Source organism: Theobroma cacao, chromosome 5, assembly GCF_053813885.1.
Source record: "Theobroma cacao isolate CCN51 chromosome 5, ASM5381388v1, whole genome shotgun sequence".
Classification (NCBI taxonomy): domain Eukaryota; kingdom Viridiplantae; phylum Streptophyta; class Magnoliopsida; order Malvales; family Malvaceae; genus Theobroma; species Theobroma cacao.
The window spans coordinates 41,486,976-41,508,772 of NC_142643.1; the positions used below are offsets into that span (position 1 = coordinate 41,486,976).

The 21,797-nt window shown below is 35.4% G+C and overlaps 2 protein-coding genes across 3 annotated transcripts; both read right to left on the reverse strand.

Moving 5' to 3' along the window:
- Positions 1 to 416: 416 nt before the first annotated feature.
- LOC18599679 (Putative membrane lipoprotein) lies at positions 417 to 1,598 on the reverse strand. Its single transcript, XM_018121265.2, has one exon. It carries the CDS (start codon positions 1,396 to 1,398, stop codon positions 820 to 822), a length of 579 nt encoding a protein of 192 aa, XP_017976754.2. The 5' UTR covers positions 1,399 to 1,598; the 3' UTR covers positions 417 to 819.
- A 1,922-nt stretch (positions 1,599 to 3,520) lies between these two features.
- Positions 3,521 to 21,108, reverse strand: LOC18599681 (AMP-dependent synthetase and ligase family protein). 2 transcript variants are annotated; one of them, XM_088806478.1, is made up of 17 exons: positions 20,786 to 21,108; positions 20,052 to 20,549; positions 18,810 to 18,976; positions 17,836 to 18,039; positions 16,635 to 17,357; positions 15,534 to 16,219; positions 14,324 to 14,399; positions 14,129 to 14,215; positions 10,684 to 10,727; positions 9,228 to 9,336; positions 7,855 to 7,914; positions 5,527 to 5,611; positions 5,336 to 5,400; positions 5,037 to 5,096; positions 4,733 to 4,777; positions 3,928 to 4,037; positions 3,521 to 3,846 (listed from the first exon to the last, which is right to left on the reverse strand). In XM_088806478.1, exons 1-17 carry the CDS (start codon positions 21,090 to 21,092, stop codon positions 3,618 to 3,620), a joined length of 3,555 nt encoding a protein of 1,184 aa, XP_088662604.1. In that variant the 5' UTR covers positions 21,093 to 21,108; the 3' UTR covers positions 3,521 to 3,617. The 2 variants fall into 2 exon arrangements, with proteins under 2 accessions (XP_088662604.1, XP_007029807.3); XM_007029745.3 differs by having other exon boundaries at positions 18,810 to 19,006.
- Positions 21,109 to 21,797: the final 689 nt, after the last annotated feature.

Sequence of the window (21,797 nt, forward strand, 5' to 3'; positions counted from 1 at the left end):
TTGCATTCTAGACTGTAAATCAAACATCTTGAGTACTATACAATGAACAGGGGGGAAAGGAGGAATATTAGTAAGGAAAGCTGACAAGAATCAGGTAGAGATTAATATTAGTACCTATAATTTTAAAATGCTTCATTGCGCATTTTCATCTGCATAAATTTTATAGCTTAATTAAAGTCAAGGTACATAGGTTTTCATATCTTCTGGAGGTCTACCAACTTTTCTATATAGATTTACTACTTCCTTGTTGAATAGCCTTTACTAAAACCTGGAATTGCAGAAGGTTTTCTTTGTAGAAAAAGCTCAGAAATGATTTAAGGCAAAGAACAAGTGCAACTGGTAAACAAATATCATTTGAATCTTCAGAGTACATCTACGGATGAAGGAAAATGTCATGTCAACCAGAATGAAGAACTAATTTCATTAAAATTTGATACCTATAGAATCTACAGAAAAATAAGCATGATCAAGAAAAAATGTTTTTACAGAATAAATCTCTCATCTTTGGAACTCTGATTCCCATAATATCACATCATAACATCTAGCAAAAAGTCTTCTCATGGAAGGATGGGTGCAAACTTTGTGTGAAAAGTAGGTATCTCTCCCAACTTCTCAGCCCCAATATCATGTTTCCATTATGCATGGCCATATGGTTTTCAACAAGTAGTACATATTAGCCCTCTCCCCTCCAGCATCTAAGGTCATTTCTCTATGAAACTTGCCTCTCACAGGTAAAGTGGAAGATCATGATGGAATTAGGGGTCTTAATACATGAACCCTAAGGTTATAAATATACTGAAACAGAAAAAAATAATAACCTCAGGATGAAACTGTTACGATTAGCGGTGCCTCCCCTTTCCTAGATGCAGCTGACACATAATCTTTATCCGATGCAGTGTTATCCTGAGAATGTTCTTTACCTTCCTGTTCTGTTTCAGAATACCCTTTTGCACCTTCATGCGGATTTTCATCACCATTGTCATTCTGATCGTTCTTGGCACTTCCCATCACAACAACCTCCCCGAAATGAACATGACGATGATCACCATTAGGCGATTTCAAAGGCGAATTTTCATATTCCGATGAACGCATTGATCTGGCTGCAGGTCCTGGAGATGCATAAGTCTGTGTTTTTGCTGAGCTGATATGTGCCCTGTTAACATTTCCTCCACCGTTTTGACAACAGCTATATGCACAACACCTGTATGCGTAAGCACCAATCCAAAAGATCCAGGGAATGCCCACGAGAATGATCCCTGCAACTGGATACCAGGGTGCAGATTCCTCGTCAGGCCGGAACATGTAAAGGCATAGGAATACGCCGCCTGCAACAATGCAGGCAAAGAAAAGGGTTGAGACAATATAGATTCTGACATCTCCTTGTTTCCTTCCTTCCATTGAATATTGTAGAGATGGTGATGATGTTTGTACTAGATTTTATGGTGGATGAGATTATTATTTCTGATTCTTTCTTATTTGTTCATATGATTTGTTGGAGCTTAGAGCCGAAGAATGTGGAATTCTGGGGATCCCATGAAGGTGGAAAGGTTGAAAGCAAATTGAAAGAAACAAAGCGTTGAAAGCGGAGTTGTTTGTTTTTGTCAGTCTTTTTGACTGTGTGAGAGGGCAATCAACTTAGTCGAAAAAACAACCCAAACAAACAAATTAAGAGGGGGAAGCAATGCATTACATTTATAGACTGTATAGAGATTAATTTAGAATAAATATATATATTTATTAAACAATAAAATTCTGACACGAGGAAGTTGCACTACATCAATTGGTCCTCTATTTGTAAGTTCGAGAGCCAAGGGGGATTGGGGATAATGGACCTCGAGCTTAAAAATCATGCTCTATTAAACAAGTGTCTATGGAGGTATGCAAATGAGCCTGACAGTCTATGGCGCAAGGTTATCTGGGCAAAAAATAGACTTGATCCAGGCAGTATGTTACCTTCTAGCAAACCCCACAGACCCTCCCTTTTTCGGAATCAAATTTCTAAATCCCTCCAACTCTCCAATAGGTACCATGACTTAGTTACTATGAACTTTGGTTAGCTACTTGATAGAGGAGATACGATCTCCTCTTGGAATGATCTTTGGTTTGCTGATGCTACTCTCTCATCGTTATTCCCACGCATTTATACTCTAGCAACAGATGAAAAGGCCACCATTATCAAACTAGGAAAATGGGTTGATCAGGGATATTATCATGAGAAGGCAACTTTTTAACTGGGAGATGGATTAATAGGAAGATTTCAAAGCTCTCATTGGTAACATGTAGCCACATCCAACTGACAGCGAGAGTGGTATGGAAGAAAACCGCAAGTGGCTCCTATTCTTTGTCCTCTTTTTGCAAAGCGTTTCACGAAATTCCTGTCTTCTAACAGTCTCTGGAATAATGTTTGGACAGGCAGTGCACCACCTAAGGTGGAATCATTTTGCTGGCAAGTATTGAAAGGTAAAATGGGTGCCAAATCCATTTTAATGGAAAGGGGACTTATGATCGATGATGAAGCCAAATGTACCTTTTGCAACTCTCATCTTGAGACCCCTTTCCAACCTTTTTTTCGGGTGCATGACTGCATGGGAACCATGGTCCTCTTGCTGTCTTAAGTGGGACATTAGTTGAGTTTCTTCTGGTGACACCATCTCTTTCTTTAATGCTTGGTTTCATCACTATATCTCTTCCAATGTGAAGAACGCTTGGAAAATGCTGTTCTTTACAGCTTATGGACCTTATGGTTATGCATAAATGAGACTATTTTTAGAGGTAAGAAGTTTGACGTCAAGCAAATTGTAGACAATACCTTTCTTAAGACTTTCTTTATGGTGCAAAGGGAAATGGCAAATGAGGCACACCCCCACTGACCTCTGTATACTTAACCTTAGCAGCTCACCTCCACCACTACAAAAGCCAAAAGCACAGGCTAAGCACCAGCTCACCTCCACCACTAGGATATCTCAAACTAAATACTGATGGAGCGGTGAAAGGCAAACCTGGCCCTACTGGCATCGGAGGGGTTCTCAGGGATCACCTTGGCTATGTAAGAGGCACCGCCAAGTTCATCTTGCAGACCCTGCAGAGTGGAACACGGTGAGTGTGCCATCTGGATGTGGGTCACCATTCGCTTCACTGCAGACAATCCTGGCGTTTGGTTTATGCACCGCCATTTGGAAGTACACACTAGCTGGGGCTTAAAGATGGCATGGGTTGTAAACGATGGAAAGGGTCCCAAACAGAAGCTACTACCTCCACCCGCTGATCTTCCTAAATGCTGAAATCCAATTGTTTCTCTTTTTTCTTTCTAATATTACAATTTTACGGCCAGGAGAATAGTTGCTAGGCTCTCCATAGCTAAAGCTTGGTTTTGGGTCTACTATTACTTGAGTACCGACACCTGAAAATGAACTGGTGCGGCTTTTTTATAGGTTATTATCAAGCTATGTATTACCATAAGAACTAATAATATGTGGCAGAATCTTCATAAACTTTATTAAGAACGTTGCTAGTTATGTAATATCGAGAAAATTTGTATTTATTACTAGGACAATTTATGATAGCTGATTGCACAAACCTATTATTTGGGAAGAGAATATCAAACAAGAACCTTATTATTATCCAACTGATTCTTGGGTTTCAACAGCTATGCAGTGCAAATAATCATCCCTGCAACCAACAAAAATCCTGCCCCCTATCATCACAGGTGAAGAAAACAGATCCCCTTCTAGCTTAAGCCTTCCAAATTCCTGCACCATATATTTTCTTTGATGACTACCCTTTCCTTCATCCAAGCTTATTCGAAGCAAAAGTATGCTTCCCGAGCTAGTACAAACACAAACCAATCTGCACAATATAGCAAAAGAACTTGTTTTAGAAAAATATAAGTGTGCAATTATCTGACAAGCTCTCATGCAGTTTGTTTACCTGTCAACTGAAATGGTGGGGTTTGATATCAGCTGTAAGTTCTCATCAACATAAGCAGATGCAGTGATTGGATCTCCAACATTTATTTCCCAGAGTAGTTCACCTTTTTCCTGAAGTGAACTCCCATAGTGGTTAATGTCATGCAAAAAGATAAGCTGAGCTGAAGCAAAAGAGAATATATAAAATCTACTTCATTTTCAAATCTATGCCTATGAATTAATTGATGCCACCAACTTTTTTTTTTTTCAGCAACTTATTTCTCAGTTTGAGCCTTTACAGATGAAAAAAAGACAAGCAGAAAGCTCAAGATCTTTTCTCCTTGCTCCTCTTCCTAAAACAAAATCCATCAATAATATGTTTCATAAAATTTAAAACAATAATATTATTTCATCCAACCCAAATAATGCCTCATAAGTCATACCTGAAAATGGATTTTTAGGAGAAACCTTTTTTTAGGTTTTTGCATTAAAGTTTTAATAATTTACTTTAGATATTAAGATTTAATGGCTTTGTGGAAAAGAAAAAGTAATAAAAATATGTGAACCAATTCGAATATAAAAAAAGGTGAATTTGACACATCCCAATATCAAAGTTTAGGCATTCAATTGGGATGAAGTATTGATTATCATTCCATTGGCCCTACAGACTAATTTTTCGGGGACTAAGCTAGCATGAGGTTGAATTCTCAAGTCATTGTGGAAGAGCAAAACAAGTGGTGCTTTAACCAGAAAAGTAGTGGGCATTAAGTTATGAAAACATTTAAATTTTCAGTATACACTCCTACCAAATCAATTCTCACACTCACCATTTCAAAGGAATAAACACTTCCGTTCCTGGAACAAATTAGCACCTGTAGGACAATTATGTAAACAGTCTCAGCCAAACCATCATTTTTCTACCAGGTTATGGTCTGTGCCAATTGAATGATATAGTATAGATGTAACTGGAGAAAGTATAGAAATTAAACAAGGTGAAATAAACTTAACTTCACTCCCAAACACTCAAACTAGTGTCAGGCCACAGAAATTATACTGAGGACTCACCATCTAGACAATAAATATGCAATAAACTTGGCTAGTTTTAATCTCAAATCCAAGAAAATGTACTACCTGCGAAGGAAGTGCATAAGATATGCAAGCTCCAGCAAATATTGGACCACCAGTTCTCCTCTGCATGATAAAATAATTAATAAGGAGAAAGATGAAAAAATATTTTTGAACAAAAAAATAATCAGCATGACTGAAAACAATAAAAGCAAAATCATTGTGCAAGAGAAAAGTCCACATCACATATATGCCGTGAGTTAGGAAGATATCCAGGACTATTTTCTTTGGAAAACAGAACTGCATCTGTAATTAGTCACAACACTTTTGATTGTTTACACATATGATTGATATTAAAGGCATACCTTCCAAACAATGGATCCACTTGAATCCAAAGCAACAACATGCCCATCCACCAAGCAACAAATTACTACAAAGAAACAAGACCAATAAATTAAAAGCAGAAAAGGCAAAGACACACTACAGAAAGATTAGTATCAGAAAGAGTATAAGCACATCATCAGAAAAAAAAAAAACAAAAAGCACAGAAAAGTACCATATCCATGTCGTGGACTGATGGAAAGAGACCCAAATACTGGCACTTCCAGCTCATATGACCACAAAGTACAAAATGGCAACTCCTGCAATTATAGAGCATAGAACACCCACAAAAAGGAAAGAGATTCACCTTGTTGACTGTTGAATGATAAAGAGAGTAACTACCTATAAATTCAACTAAGAATGATCTTCAGCTATCATGTCCAGAAACAGAATTATTTAAGACATGAGTTGAGCAAAGCTCAACTCATCCATTCATATAAGAAAGCAAATTTTGTTATTCTTGAAGCAAATAAATGTTGGAGTTAGGCTTTGCTTGCAATACTCCTTAGTGTAAAAAGTTAGTTTTCAATTTGGAGAAGTAGTGTTGTGTGCTAATTACATGGCTTTTACTTTGTGGTTATTTAGTTTCTTTTATTTAGTGGTATTTGGTTTTTCATGTTGGCCATGTTTTGGCAGTTAAAGCAAATGTAAGGGACAACCCACAAACTTAGTGGTGTGGTAATCCCAAGTAGTGCTATTTATTTATTTTTTAATTTTATCAATTTGTTTTTAACATTATCTTTTGTAAGGATATAAAAGCCGTTATCTTTATTAATGAAAACTGTGTGATTATCTTCCACCTTTGTTTTAGCACTCAACAATCTCTTAAATCTCTCAAAATTCTAATATGGTATCAGAGCAGTTATCTTAAGGGACTCTGTTGGTGTAAAATCACTTTAAAAATCCCTGTTAGCTTTTCTTCCTTACCCCTTACTGTCTATCTTCGAAATACCAAGAAAATGGCTTTTGCAAATTTTAATGCCGCTGCTTCACCTGTTTTAACGGGAGAAAACTACCCAATATGGGTAGCAAAAATGAATGCGTATCTTCGTGCATTCAATCTCTGGGAGATCGTTGATATTGGTGGAAATCGTCTTGAGATGAGGCAATCAAACCCAACAATCGCACATTTAAAGCAACATAGCGAAGAAATTGCAAAAAAGTATAAAGCTTTATACTGTATTCATTTTGCTATTTTCAACTCGATTTTCACTCATATAATAGATTGTGGGTTTGCCAAAGAAGCATGGGACAAGTTGAAGGTTGAGTTTCATGGCAGTGATAGGACCTGTCAAATACAAGTCCTAAATCTGCTTAGAGAGTTCGAAGTATTGAAGATGAACAATGAGGAAAGTGTGAAAGACTACTTGGAAAAGGTTTTAAAAGTAGTCAATCAGTTGAGTTTACTTGGAGAAAATTTACTAGAAAGAAGAATAGTCAACAAATTCCTTATAAGCCTGCCAAAGAAATTTGAGACCAAAATATCTACTCTAGAGGACTCGAAGGATATGTCCACAATGACTATGACAGAGCTCGTAAATGCTCTTCCAGCTCAAGAGCAAAAAAGAGCTTTGAGGCAGAAAGATCATGTAAAAAATGCTTTACTAGCATGTGCAAGTGAGAAGAAAAAAGGTGATAAAAGACGGGAAGCAAAAGGCTCAGTACCCTCCATGTTCTTATTGTAAAAAATACAACCATAATGAGCATTTTTGCTGGTACAGACCGAATGTTACATGCAGGTCTTGTAACCAACTTGGTCACATGGAGAAAGTCTGCAAGAACAAAACCGATCAAGGAGAAGAAAAAGCAGTAGTAGTTGAGGAACATGAGGTGAATGAGGAGGTTTTATTCATGGCCAAGATGCCCGAGAGGTCAATAAGCTCTAGAGCATGGGAAGATATGAGTGCCCTTCAGCAACATGTAGCCTCTTTTGACCAAGACAATGATGGAATTATTTATCCATGGGAGACTTATAAAGATAAGCATGGGAGTGATTCAAGAACATATGATTCTGAAGGATAGATTTGAATTCTATGGGACTATTGAAAGCTGACCCTAAGGAGGTGTGTTGGAGTTAGGCTCTACTTGCAATACTTCTTCGTGTGAAAAGTTAGTTTTCAATTTGGAGAAGTAGTCCTGTGTGCTAATTACATGTCTTTTACTGGGTAGTTATTTAGTTTCTTTTATTTGGTGGTTATTTGGTTTTTCATGTTGGCCATGTTTTGGCAGCTAAAGCAAATGTAAGGGACAACCCACAAACCTAGTGGTGTGGTAATCCCAAGTAGTGCTATTTATTTTTTTTTTAATTTTATCTGTTTGTTTTTAACCTTATCTTTTGTAAGGCTATAAAAGCCGTTATCTTTATTAATGAAAACTGTGTGATTATCTTCCTCCTTTGTTTTAGCACTCAACAATCTCTTAAGTCTCTCAAAATTCTAATAAACCCTTTTAAGAGTGAAATGCTCAATTCCAAGAAAATGACAGAAGTCATAAACTATTGTACCTTAATTGATATAGCCGTCACACGCCCACTAGTAGATGCCATGTAAAGTGCATGATGTACCTAATTGAAACATAAACTAGAAATTATATCAACTGATGATAAACAACAAACTTAAGAGTAATTTACTTATTTAGCTACAGTCAATATTAAAAACGTGATTGAACAAAATGTTATTCATAATATGTACGACCACAGGCTAGGTGGAGAACAGCAAGATCTATCATACTTCAGCTTTTGAGTCAAACAAGAAGACCACAACATTTCCTTTACATATATAAAACAAAAGACTAACAAGATTAGTAATGCAAAATTCTAGTTGGTTTTAGCACAAGCTCCCTACACAATCATTAGGCATTTGTGAACAATCGCTGATAAGTTACTTAGACCAGTACACTGCTAATTCACTGACCACCCTCCAAAGTATTTTACCTTCAAATAACCTCCCTAGTAAAGCTGATTTCAGGGTAATTCCAATAAATGAGCTGTGTCCTTAGTGCTTCATGTGTGTCATGAGACAATATTTGGAATGTCTTTATGCCTAAGATCATATACACTAGAACCCAGCAAAAGCCTTTTAAACCATTTATTCAGTAACTGTAAACTGGTTACTCAGTCCAGCCTCAGTAGCTTTTATCCCATGGTATTTAAGAATTAGAATCATAGCTATATTTAAATATATCCTGCATCTTATTTAGCATTGGACCTATACTGTATTAGTTTGTTTCAGAGCTCTATGCTGTCCCATATCACTCTAAGCCTCTAATTACACAGCAAATCCATGATATCGTTATAAAATTTGTTATAGAATAGGAAATCTGTAAATATTCCTTTATTAATTAAAGTAATTATAGGATTTATAATCAACGAAATTATAGGAATCACCATAGTTATAGGGATTTTATTTATCACCATAGTTATAGGGATTTTATTTTCTTTATTCTTTTCCTAATTTAGAGAGGTTTAGGCTGTATATATAGATAATGTATTATGAACGAAATATGCTGTGTTTTCTCTTCCAAAATAACAAAATTTAAGCCGTTCTCAATTAAAATACTGCTGAGTAAAATTATCCAGAGATTAAACATATATATGCCAGAAACCAAAGGGTTACAACAAAATCAAATGATGGCATGCAATGCAATCACATTTTAGGGGGAAAATGGCACAAAGATTAAGAAATAAAAAGAAAAGACAACCCCCATTGCTTCTAGAGCACAAAAAGTACATTGGGCTGTTAGAAAGAATTCAATAATTAAAGATGATAACAATGCAATTTAAGCAAAATTTACACTATCTGTAGATTGACAGACATGATGCTCTTAAACTTTTCCATCAGACAAATGAATTAAATATGCTTGAAAGAAAAACCTCACCTCATCAATTGCTGGTGACCCAAATATACTACCACCACAAGGAAGCTTACATACACAGCAACGATTTCTATAATCAAGAGCATATAAGTTATGGTCATGTGACCCACACCTGTATATAGTTGTTTCAGAGATTAGATCATGCCAATATGGTCAAATTGATGCTAGACAATAAATAAATTAAAAACTGAAACAAGGCAGATTTAGTCCAGTTTACACCTAATGTACAGGCAAGACTACAACTCATGTTAAAGAATAGAAGATCAGCATAAAATTCATGATTTGATCAATTAGGACAGAAAGCTCATCAAAATTTAGATGAAGCACTGGAAGTTATTCAAGAATATCAAAATTGAAGAAAATCATATCTCTTAATTTGGAAATTTAAGAACTTGGATAATAAGAAACTTCCAGTAATTGATTCATGTGTGGTAGTAATGGCGACAATGATATTAAGATGATCATAATACGACTTGTATTAGCTGTCAACACTATAATTGATAGACCACCAATGCAGTAGAAATCAAAATAACTGATATTCATGCAGTAGTAGTGACCACAATGCAACCACTAAACCAAACATAAAGAAACAGTACTCCCAACAAAATGATTCATTGAACTGGGTTTCATGTCAAGTTGTCAACAATGAGCATTTTAACCGTTTCCAGCAAGAATCAAGAAGTCACTACTACTGGAACTAGAAAGCAACATCAGTTCCCTCTGATTAGATAATGAAACAAAGAATATTGACTCTTTAAATTGATTTATAATCCATATGATAAAGAGTTATCACCTTTTAATAATGTAAGAAAATGGTCAATCTCTTCTGATAAGTAGAAACCCCAATAAGAGAAACCACAATGTAATTACAACCAAAACTCCTTGATGAAATCACCCACAATTCAACATCTAAAATCAAACCTGTCAGTCACCCCTACACAAGCAAAAATGAGTGACACGTCCCTCTTTATTTTTAAAGCTTCATAGAGAAAAAAGAAACTTCTCCCAAGAACCACCTTTTAATTATATCATATACCGTGAGAACCTAAGGTCCTCAGCCATATGTATGTGTGTGTGTATATAAAGAGAAGACCCCAGCCATAACTCTCATCCTACAAAAGTAGAACTTTTTCCCAACCAAACACTGTCATAACCAACAAACATGCTGACTTGCAGAGATTTCCAAAACATATCTTCTTTCTCATCGTCTAGAATTACTTGGAAAAATTCATGTGCATCATACACAAATAATAAGGAGATTGAAGTTTAGATCACTAGGTTATCCTGTAGGAAAAACATGCCACAGATCCACTCTTATCCAAAGCAAAGAAAGAAAACCATAGCCTTGACAAATTAGCTTAGCTTAAGGAATATTGAGCAATTATATAAATTAAAGAAACAGAATGAAAATTGCAGCATGGTGGAAAATAAAAGCGACTTGAATCAGAGAAACTCTTACCAGATCAATCCCCTATGATTGTCCATGATGGGCTGGCATTTCACCTGCGAACATTTTGAAAAAAAAAAAAAAGAAAAACAAAAGACGAAAGTTCAACATCAATAATAGCATCAGGCAAGGAAATAAAATGTTTACTGCAAAGTATAGTGAATGAAACAGATTTTGGTTTGCAAGGAACCTTATAAAGATAGCATTGATTCTCAACCAAGAAAGATGAGATCAACATTTCAATCTGATGGAAAGCAGGCAGAAGAGGGAAAAAAAGAGAAGCAGAAATACAGCAGCTTCAATTAAATGTTTCAATTATTTCCAATCCTATTCCATTGAGACCAACGATTAAATTTAAAAATGCTCCGTATTGGTTAAAAATGATCAAGACAGACATTTTAATTAACTATTAATTGCAAAAGGTGTTGGTATATTTTCAAAATCAAAAGTTATGTCACATAATGAAAAGCTATCTTAACTCAAAGGTTATGTTACATAAAGTGACAGTGTGACTTGGATTGTAGTAGGTTTTTCATCAGAATGATTATGTCTCTTGATAAAATGACATCCAAAGGTTATAAGATAATCTGAAAAAACATCACAGCCCAAAAGTTTAAATATGAAAAGTTATCGTTTCACATTAGAGCTCAAAGATTATGTTTTATAAAATGAATGGTTGTCCTTTCATAAGGTGATTATTAAAACAATACCCTTATCCAAATGTTGTGTCTTGCAAAATGTAAAGATGTCTTTTAGACAAAATGGTGCCTTGATGAAAGGGTTGTATCCTTGAAGAAGAGACTCTTGCAAGCCTATATAAAAGGCTTGATGCCAACTATTTTGACTCATCAAAACAAAAACAAAACAAGAGCAGAAAAACCAAAAGCAAGAGAAGTATTATATTCTAAAAATTAACACAAACACTTAAGTTCCCATCAACTATAAAAGCGTCCAAATTCCTTATAATCAATTTGCTACAAAAAGTAAGCTCTAAGGCCGAACAACTTTGCAAACCCTTCAGTATATCTAACAGTGTACTCTCGTAAAGTGCAAGACGAAATTAGACATTGGCTTCATTGTATCCCTAAGGCTATTCGCACTATTCTCCTTCGCATACAGAGTGGTAAGTGCAAAATAAATCTTAAAGATAACAGTCTATTAAATGGCTCACCTTGAAGTCAATTTGGCCGATTCCTTAAATTCCATATAAACCCCATTTGCACTAACAAAAGACATTCAGAGTCAAACATAAAACTTACCATCAAAACCTTGTTTCTTTTCTTTTCTTTTTTTTAACATCCACATTAGCACATCTCATAAAACAGGTTATGAAGCAAAAAATGAACTGTTAGTTCTTGAGATTTTTATCCAACAAATAGGATATGAAGTAGGGAACAACCCATCACTAAAATAGCAATGGTGGCAGGCAATACAGGCCTCACTTAACCATAACTACACCTAATCAGTGCAATCTGAGTTATGACCTCAATTGCAACAAAAAAGAAAGATCTAATAGCCCATTTCAATATGGTTCACCACATCATGCTATTTCCAACAAACATTGATCTTGTCATGTAGACATGAAAAGTGTAATTTGTATCCACTGCAACCACCAAAATAAAGTATCGTTGGGGAATACACACCCATATACATATACGACGCTTGAACTTTCAAGCAAAATTAGGTCAAATATTTTAAAAGCTCCAAACAATATAGTATAGACTAGTTGATGTCACGGTCCTAACTTAGACCATGCAAATTTCACATCATAGAGATATGCTCCAAGCAGTTAGAGCTATAAGTCCCACATCAAAGAAAAGCTGCCAACGATGAGCCAAGGAAGTATGTTATGCTCCTAGAAAGGAGCCATGAATCCCCTATCAGTTGTATACTAGACTAATATTTGGCATTTAAAGGTTCACACCACCTCCAACCTGTGAAGCATCTTTTGTGGGACAAAACCGTGAGGTCAGCGGGCCAAAGCGAATAATACCTCACAGAGATTGGTGTGGACCACACTAGTTGGTATCAAAGCGGACTCTAGAGTACTAGCGATGTGCCACTAAGGACAGTGGCCCCTTGTTGAAGTGAGAGAGGATGTCAAGATTCTAGCATGGATCATGTGAATCCCACATCGTAGAGATATGCTCCCAGCGGGTAGAGCCATAAATCCCACATCGAAGAGAAGCTCCTCGCGAAAAGCCAAGGGAAGATGTTATAGTCCTAGAGGAGAGCCGTGAATCCCACATCAACTGTGTATTAGAAGGATATCGGGCATTTAAGGATTCACACCACCTCCAACTTGTGAGGCGCCTTTTGTGAGACAAAATCATGAGGTTAGTAGGCCAAAGCGGGCAATACCTCATAGGGATTGATGTGGACCGTGACAACTAGCCAATACAGTTCATCCATGGTAAAAACAACCCTAAATATCTCCATGGAAATCTTCCCAACTTAAGTTTGAAATTAAAAGAATATACCAACAAGGTTTTGCCTAATTGCATCTAATATTTCAATACTCAACTAGATAGAATTAACCAACCTTTTTTTTCCATCTATTTAATCCTAGTGTCATTAAAAGATTTGATTGGCTAATGGCTACAGTTTGAGGGCATCGCATAAGAAACTTTAGAAAGTTTCCAAATATGTAATGCTCCCAACACATCAAAAAGTTGTCTACGCAATATACTAAAACTTTAATGAAACAACTATTTCATTTTTCTTTCCAGAATAAAATCGTTGTGAAGTAAAAATAAACTAGAAGTCAACAGAAAACTGTAAGCATTAAGGCCCTATTGATTCAAGAAAAATTTGAAGGAAAAAAAAACAAAATTCTTGGGTTTATTTAAACATATTTGTTAACCATGGAAAGTATTGAGGAAAATTTTTTTAAGAAAAAGTTTGAAGAAAAGCAACAGCAATTTATTTCTCCCGGTTTCTTTTAAAAAACGTGATGGAAAGAGGAGAAAATTTGGTTGAAAATTTGTCGAGCTTGTACTGTTGCTTGCTCTTCCCCCATAAAATTGCAGATCCATCAAGAGCCACCATTGATGGCAACTACCACCACCTCCATCTCCATTTTTAATGACCTCTTAGCAGTTCAACAAATGGCAGTAAAACCTTCCACTTAGCCATCAAATCAAGGATACTCATACGCATTTCAGTGTATTTTCCTTCATTTGTTTGGCTTATATCATCCAAACAACATAAGGAATCTATTTTCCTTCTTGCATTTTACTTTCCTTCAAATTGTTCTTCATATTTTCTTTTCCTTCATATTTTCCATGAACCAAACAAAGCCTCAATGTCTCCAACAGGATGCCAAATGGACCAAAAGCTAACAGGCTAAGCAGCTCACCACTCTGAAGTCTCAAAAGAACTTATTCCACGATAAATGCACATTTATCTCTGACACAAGAAAAATTGAGAATACCGTAAAGCTTCTGAAATAACATACCTCCCCTGATGTATGGAAAGTCCAACAGATGTTGCCATTTAAAAATTCAAGAAAATATAAGTTCCCATCGTAGCATCCAACAACCACCTAGCAACATCAAGCATGCAGGAAAAGTTTAAAACCTTTTAGTGACTCAGACACAAATGGAATCCAAATAGCGAAGGACAACAGATTAGAAAAAAAACAATTATCGACCTGAGAGAAGTCACCAACAATTGCTGCAGACCCTTCAACTCGTCCTTGTAGTCTGGTTTCCCACTGGATAGAACCACTAAACCAGATTAAGTAGTATTTTAATGGTTGAGTTAGAAGATGAAAAGCACAGAAGAGAATATTTAGATATTTCATCAATCATCCATAGTTAAACTGCTCTACAAGCTAACTCCAGCACATGACTAACTTTCTTCCCCATTATTCAGATGATCATCTCAAAAATTTAATGTTACGATATTAGACAGGTTGCCCCAAGAGAGGAGATAGGATAAGAGACAAAACACTTCGTTGTGCATGATGAAAGATATTACAATTAGCATCTATTTAGAATTAAAACCTCTACTCAAACAGCCCTGGAAAATTGGTAATACTATGAGAATTGGGCACTCTGGAATATTCATACATAAAATACATATATAATGTTTGTAAAACTTGGGAAGACAATTAGCAAGGCATTTGCCACAAGTTGAATTACACTGGCATCAAGTCAGCAAAGCTGACCATGAACTATATGCAGCCTATAAATTAATGATTTCTTATCCTTAACTTTCAAGAGCATTTTGATGACAAACAAAACCAGCTGTAGCAGAAGTAATCCATGAAGCTCTTGTTATTGAGGAAACCACATCTTCTAAACAAACATATTTAGTCAGATAATCCCAGGAATTTTCCACACTGATGGTACCTCCTATGTCAACTAACTTTAAAGAACTGCAGTATTAAGTTATTTAAATAAATACACACATAAAAAAGACAGGAATTACGAAGATCTTTTACTTTACCTATGAATAAGGATGTTAAATTGAGCATGAACATTCATGTTGTGTGTAATCCAGTTTATACATAGCCCATTCATCAATTCAACATTTCCAATTTTCAGTTTAATACTGAAATGTGAGATTCATTCAGGTTAAATGGCTACATGTCACCTTAAACAATTGTTTCTATTAACCAGAATGACCACAGCAACAGCATATACATCAATAGTTCTTAAAAGGGAAGATGGTGCTTGAGTATATCTAGTGCTGAAATCACATTTTTTAATGGCAATAAGAAAATTTCAATTTGGCCTTAATCGCATGACGATAGTAACAATAATTCAATTTTGAAATGAACTAGTTGTAAAGATGTGTTAGTGAATGATTATAGAGTTAACTCAGTTTCTTTCTTCAAAGGGACCATAAGACCATACCTTTGGGCATTAACACAGAGGAACTTATGTGAGTGAGATCCAACAAATAAATAAATATCAGAATCTTTAAACACAATGAGTGGTGAGGCATCAACACAGGACTCCATGTGAACTTTCCACAATTCTTGCATATATCCCGTTCTAGTTCTTGGAACTTCTACTGACTGTGCTACTTGCCAAGTATCATTAACCTCATTTTCACCTGCAAGCATAACCTTGTTGCAGCGGCTAAATGAACATGATTTGAGTATTGATGCAGAATTCCATGGATATCCATTGAATAAATGAACAGGATCCAGAATATAATATTTATTTGAATCCACCTTCAATCGTTTAGACCTAACAGCTTGATCATCATTCCTTTCATAAAGGGTCCATGATAATGTTCTTTGTAACTTTGAGCCAAGGGGATCAGGAGTTTCAGATTCAAGAGAAGAATATGCACTCCCCTTGTCTGGTTGTATAATCAATTCTGCATTATCCTTAATTCTAAAATTTGTATTCTTTGATCCCTTTTTCTCCACAAGAGTAATTAGAAGCTTAGCTGGAGTTGAAAAGGTATATAGCAATCTCATATCAATCCCAAGATTATGAGAAACATGTGCTGCAGCGATGGAGTTACCACCTATCATAAAGAAGTCATCATCATCTGAAACATCTTCAACCATCAAAGCTTCACAAAATGCCTGCAGAATATTTGCAAAATAAGCTTAATCCTTTCACAAGAGAGCTTAATGAATCAGGCCTTCAAATATTAAAGAATTCTTTCTCACTTCTTCATTCAAGCAACATAACTTGTAAGAGGTTTAGATGATTCAAATTTTTTTAAAATCGTGAACTCATTCACCCAAATTTTTTTTTTTTTAAAAAAAGAAAGTCGCAAAAGAATACTTAGTCATTGCCTAAATTAATCTCTATATGGAAAGTCACATACAGGGTCCCTTCTACATGGCTGCTATTGATTTTCACGCATCCACAGTATAACTTCCAATAATACCTCAAAAGATGGTAACAAAAAGAAGAAACTAAGGAAATCATGATGCCAATATGAAAACAAAGATGAGAAAAAGCAGCAAATGCATAAGAGAGAACAAAGCAAACCTTTTTTATAACTTGCAAAAGATTGCTAGGCCCAATGTTACTAATCTCATCTTGAACATGACTTTTGGACAATATTGACTCCACTAATACTGTATAGTCAACTTTTCCACTGGCAGACATTGGCAAAGATTTCACAAAGACAAAGTGAGTAGGAACCATTGCAGTAGGAAGTTTGCTGATCATCCAGTTTCTGATGGATGTTTTAAACATTTCACCCAACTCTTCCTTCTCTCTTAGCAATATGAATGCTACAATGAGTGCATCTTCTCCCTGATCCTTATGAGAAATAACAGCAGCATCAATAACATCATTATGCCCCCTTAATGTATGTTCTACCTCTTCCAGAGCAATGCGTTGGCCATTAACTTTTACAGTACGGTCCTTTCTCCCCAAGAAAACCAAGTCACCGCTTGGTAGCTGGTGAGCAAAATCACCAGTCCTAAAATATACTTGACTTCCACAAGCTTCCGTAGAACACTTACAAAGTGAATTCTGGTGCAACTTTGCATTGTTCAAAGGTATGATAGCGTTTTCAGAAAAGTATCCAATAGAAACACAGAGACCTCTAACATATATTTCTCCCTCATTAGGATTACTGTTTTCACCATTAAGTACAATACTGCATTTAGAAATAGGCAAACCAATTGGAACAGTTGTTAGTGTCTGCATCTCCAAAATTGATGGCAACCTCTTGCAGTCAAAATACATACAATCTCCGGATACCTTAATTTAGAATTTCAGATGTTAGCCGATAGGAATGAGTGCTACAGAAATAGATACTATGTTGATAACAAATACATCAGAAATAATAATAAAAAATTAACGCAAAGATGATAGCCACATGTTCCTTTAGTCAATAATACAGTCAGAAGAACAGTCCGAATTCTTATAAATAGTCATATACATCGATTTATGTGAAAGAAACAAGATAAAGAAAAAGGATAAAAGGAATGCACAAGGAGTGTATTCTTTGGCGGCCTATGACACAAAGGAAATAGATTAAGATTCACATAAAAAAGGAATGTACAATTACACAAGGCACAATAACAAATTGAGAGAGACAGAAGAGATCAAAAGATCATGAAGATACACGTAGAAGTTAAGTAAGGGATCAAAATTATCAACTTCCTCATCAGAGTTCTAAGGCCAAACATCAGTACTTAATCAGTTAAAGTAGAAATAACCAAAAATGAGATATTACCTCCGTGCTCCCATACAAATTCAGAACAGAGGTCTTGGGTAATAAACTGGAAAGCATGTTCCACAAGGCTAAAGGTAGGACTTCACCACTTAGAACTAACAACCTTAGCGAACTTGAAATCAGATTATCATGTTGACTTTGCATGGCAGGAAGGATCACCCTCATAAGTGATGGAACAGCAGTGAGCCTATTAATACTGTAAGCCTACAACAGCAGGGCAAAACACTCATTACCAAAAAAGAGAAAAATCACTAATATTTCGATTGGCTAACAAGCAGAGGTAAATGGAAACATTTATATATCACACCCAAAACAGAGATGAAGCAAAAGCATCAGTCTTTTATGTTCTTCTTAACATACATCAATTTCTAGAGCACATCCTCTAGATAATTGTTTCTGAACTATATCTCTAGTTAATCCATATGATTGCCATATTCTCTCAATTTTCCATCATTCTTACTGGTTATGTCCATGCACATATTTTATGCTTAGCAGTTGATAATATTATAAGCATAACAATACAAACATTCACGCATAACCTAACATCATTCATATTCACCAAATCACACAATGTCGCTAACAAGCTATTGACAGCTCAACTCAAAATAGTTCAACCATCCTGCCCAATCATTCCAAGCTACTGACAGTTGATTGGATTAAAATTCCCAAGTTGTCAAAATGGTATCACCTTTGCTGTGAAGACCAGAATGAAATCACCCTCTTAGAGTTCTAGGGAACAATTTCAGTTAAATTTAAGACTAAAGAATAAAAGTTCTCTTGAACTACGTGACTTGTCCTGTAATAGGCCAATGACCACAAAACCCAAAAAGAGACCAGAAAAATTTTAATCATTCAATGCCCACTTAATAACTTTTCTGCAGCATTTTAAGAAGAGCAGTCATTAAATAACGATGTGAATTGAACTATTAACTTAAGGAAGCATAGAGGATGATAAAAATGTATGGCAAGGGTACCTCAAGAAACTCAATGATAGAAAAAACATTTTGTCTTAACTCAGTGAGAGGAGGTACAACCAGTGTACAAGCAGTAAGAGAAGCAGCAAGAAATTCTTGCAGGTGATCAACAAAGCTTATTGATGTCTTGAATAACAGCAGTTCCTCTCCATGCATGGGATACAGTTCTTGCATCCATAGAAAGCGATTTAAAAGACCTTAAAAAGGTAGAGGAGGTTGCATCATCATATTGTACTTCATATGCAAAAATAATAGCACCATAACTGCCCCAGAAAAAGAATGTAAAAAGAATGTTTAAATGAAGATGTGGAAATCAAGAACTTGAACAGGAAAGAAAGTATCATTTAGAGAAAAATACAGAAACTTTATATCCTTGCTTTGTTGTTTGATCTCTCTTAAATTCCCTCTCTTCATGCAATGATGCATATAAAAAACCCTACAGCATATAAAAAGGTAGATAGAGATTGAAACAATTGTTTGGCTCCTTAAGATCTTAAAAAAGATATTGCCCTTAATCAAGCAGAGAGGAGAAAATAGTTTTGAGTGCCCCACTAGGTTAGGATTAAGGCTTATTGGTTTGAGTTATTTTGTAGCACATCACAAATTACAAGACTTGTGAAGCTAAAGATTTTTCTAATTAAAAATGATCTATGCACATGGTATCTCAGAGTGATGAAGGGCTTAATTGGTCAACTATACAAGGATCTGACATTTAAATGGGAACATATTCAGGAAGCAACTTCTATTTGAACCCAAATGTGCTCTCCAGTCATCCAATAGAGATTACAGTCAAAATTTCTTAGTTTTTTAATCCTTAGTTCAACACAACACAAGCTTGAAAAACTGCTTCGGATAGAAGCTCTGGTAGATGGTTGAAGACTTTCAGATCAAAAAAGGTAGCAAAATGGCATTGTGAACCACAGAATATCACTTGAATTGCTCAGGATTACTAATTTACTACTCAGGAAGTCTATATCAGGTTATCAGCTCTATCTAATTTAGTCTCACCGATTAATTGCAGAAATCAAGTTTGGTTTTTTCTTGAGAGAGTATTAGAACAAGGACATGGCGGAACACACTCACATTTTTAAAATAAATTGGCAAAAGTCATTAATATTGACAAGGAGAAAGACATAAATTAGATTCATATTATGCATTACATAAGACCATAAAACCATACTATTGCCAGCAGCCTAGCTGTTTAGACAGTACGGTTGTAATCAAACTGCAATAACAACTGACCTTGTTCTGTGCCACATACACCTTTAGGATTTCCAGTAGACCCTGAAGTGTACATTAAATAACAGAACAATCTTTTTCTTTCATTTTCACAAGGCCATCCAAAACTTGATTCTATGTTATTCTTTTCAGAACTTTCCTCCATAGAAAAGCACAAGACAGGACAACTACTGCATTCTAAGAGCCAATGTGATTGATCAAGTGGCTCACAACCACTTTTTCCAAATGAAGACCCGCACGCGATGACAAGAGCAGCATTTGAAGAATCCACAATCGACAAAATTCTATCTCTCGGCCATGAAGGATCTAGAGGCAGGAAAGCCTCCCCACACTTTAAAACAGAAAGAACAGAAATTACGTATTCCACTGAAGGCGGCATAAAAAGCCCTACTATCTTTGGTATATACGTATTCTCAAGTTCAGTATGTCGACCAACTTCTTGCATGAAAGTTAACGAAGCCTCAGACGTTTGAACAGGCACAGTATGCTTGCCATTATCACCTTCGATGAAATAGAGAATGACCAGTTAGGATAACTTACATATATATATATATAAACAATTCCCTTCTTAAAGCAACAAAAATATTCAAAAAGACCGTTAAAACTTGCAATTCTCAACTTTTTTTTCTTGCAGCCACATTACAAATGATATATAAAATCAAACCCCATTTGATTTTTCTTACTAAATAAAAACAAAATTAAAATCATAATAAAAAAGAAAAAAAGAAAGTAATTACCTGGGGGTTGGGATTTAATCAAGTAAGGATCATCAGCACCCTCAAGAATGGAACGTAAACGAAAACTGAGACAATCAACGGACGCTAAAATGGTAGCGAAAGTGAAACACTGGTCGCCTTTATACACCGGAGGATTCCCACCACCGATCAACTCTCTGTCAATCTGGACCCCACCAGCTGACGGTTTAGATGATGATGCATGGATAACGGCTATCTTTTCCGGGTTTTTGCTAGCTGCTCTGTAAAATTCGTGGGATATGCAGCAGTGCTGCCGCTGCTTCTCGTGCTCATCCTCCGGACGAACCATTTTTTTAAAAATAAAATAAAATACAATAACGTTCGTATTGTTTAGATTTTACAATGGAAAAATAATGGAGCTCAATTGCAATTTGGGCCTCACCCAATTGGAGGTTTATGTTTGTTGGGCTCAAAATATGTTTGTTGCCCATTCCAACCCAACAGAGCCCACCAATCGAACACGTGTTTGCTAGGCACTTAATTTTGATTTTCATTGACTATAAATCTTTTTTAAAAAATTATCTTAATTTGAAAAAAAAAGAAATAATAAATAAATGGTTATTGTTAAAGATAATAATAAGGAAAACTAAGAATATTTTTTTATTACTTTTTAAATGACGCATTAATTTGGGATAATTAAATGCATGCAGATAAAAAAGTATTTATTCGACGAAAGAATATTGTATTATAATATTATAATAAATAAAAAATTAATAGAAGATATTTATAATATTGTTAATTTTGATATTGTTCAAAACACAAATTATGATATTCAATTTTGTACTTTTAATTTAAATATTAGAAAAAGACCATTTTGGTGAAAAAGAAAAACCTTGAGATAAGGATAGAATAAGAATAATAATGGTAATTTTATCAAGTCTGTGATAAAGTAACATTACATTAACTTTTAATGATAATGTGATTAATTTTGCTTGCTTAATGCGATTGCAATGTAATGTTATATTACATCGATTGGTAAAGTAATTTTATCACT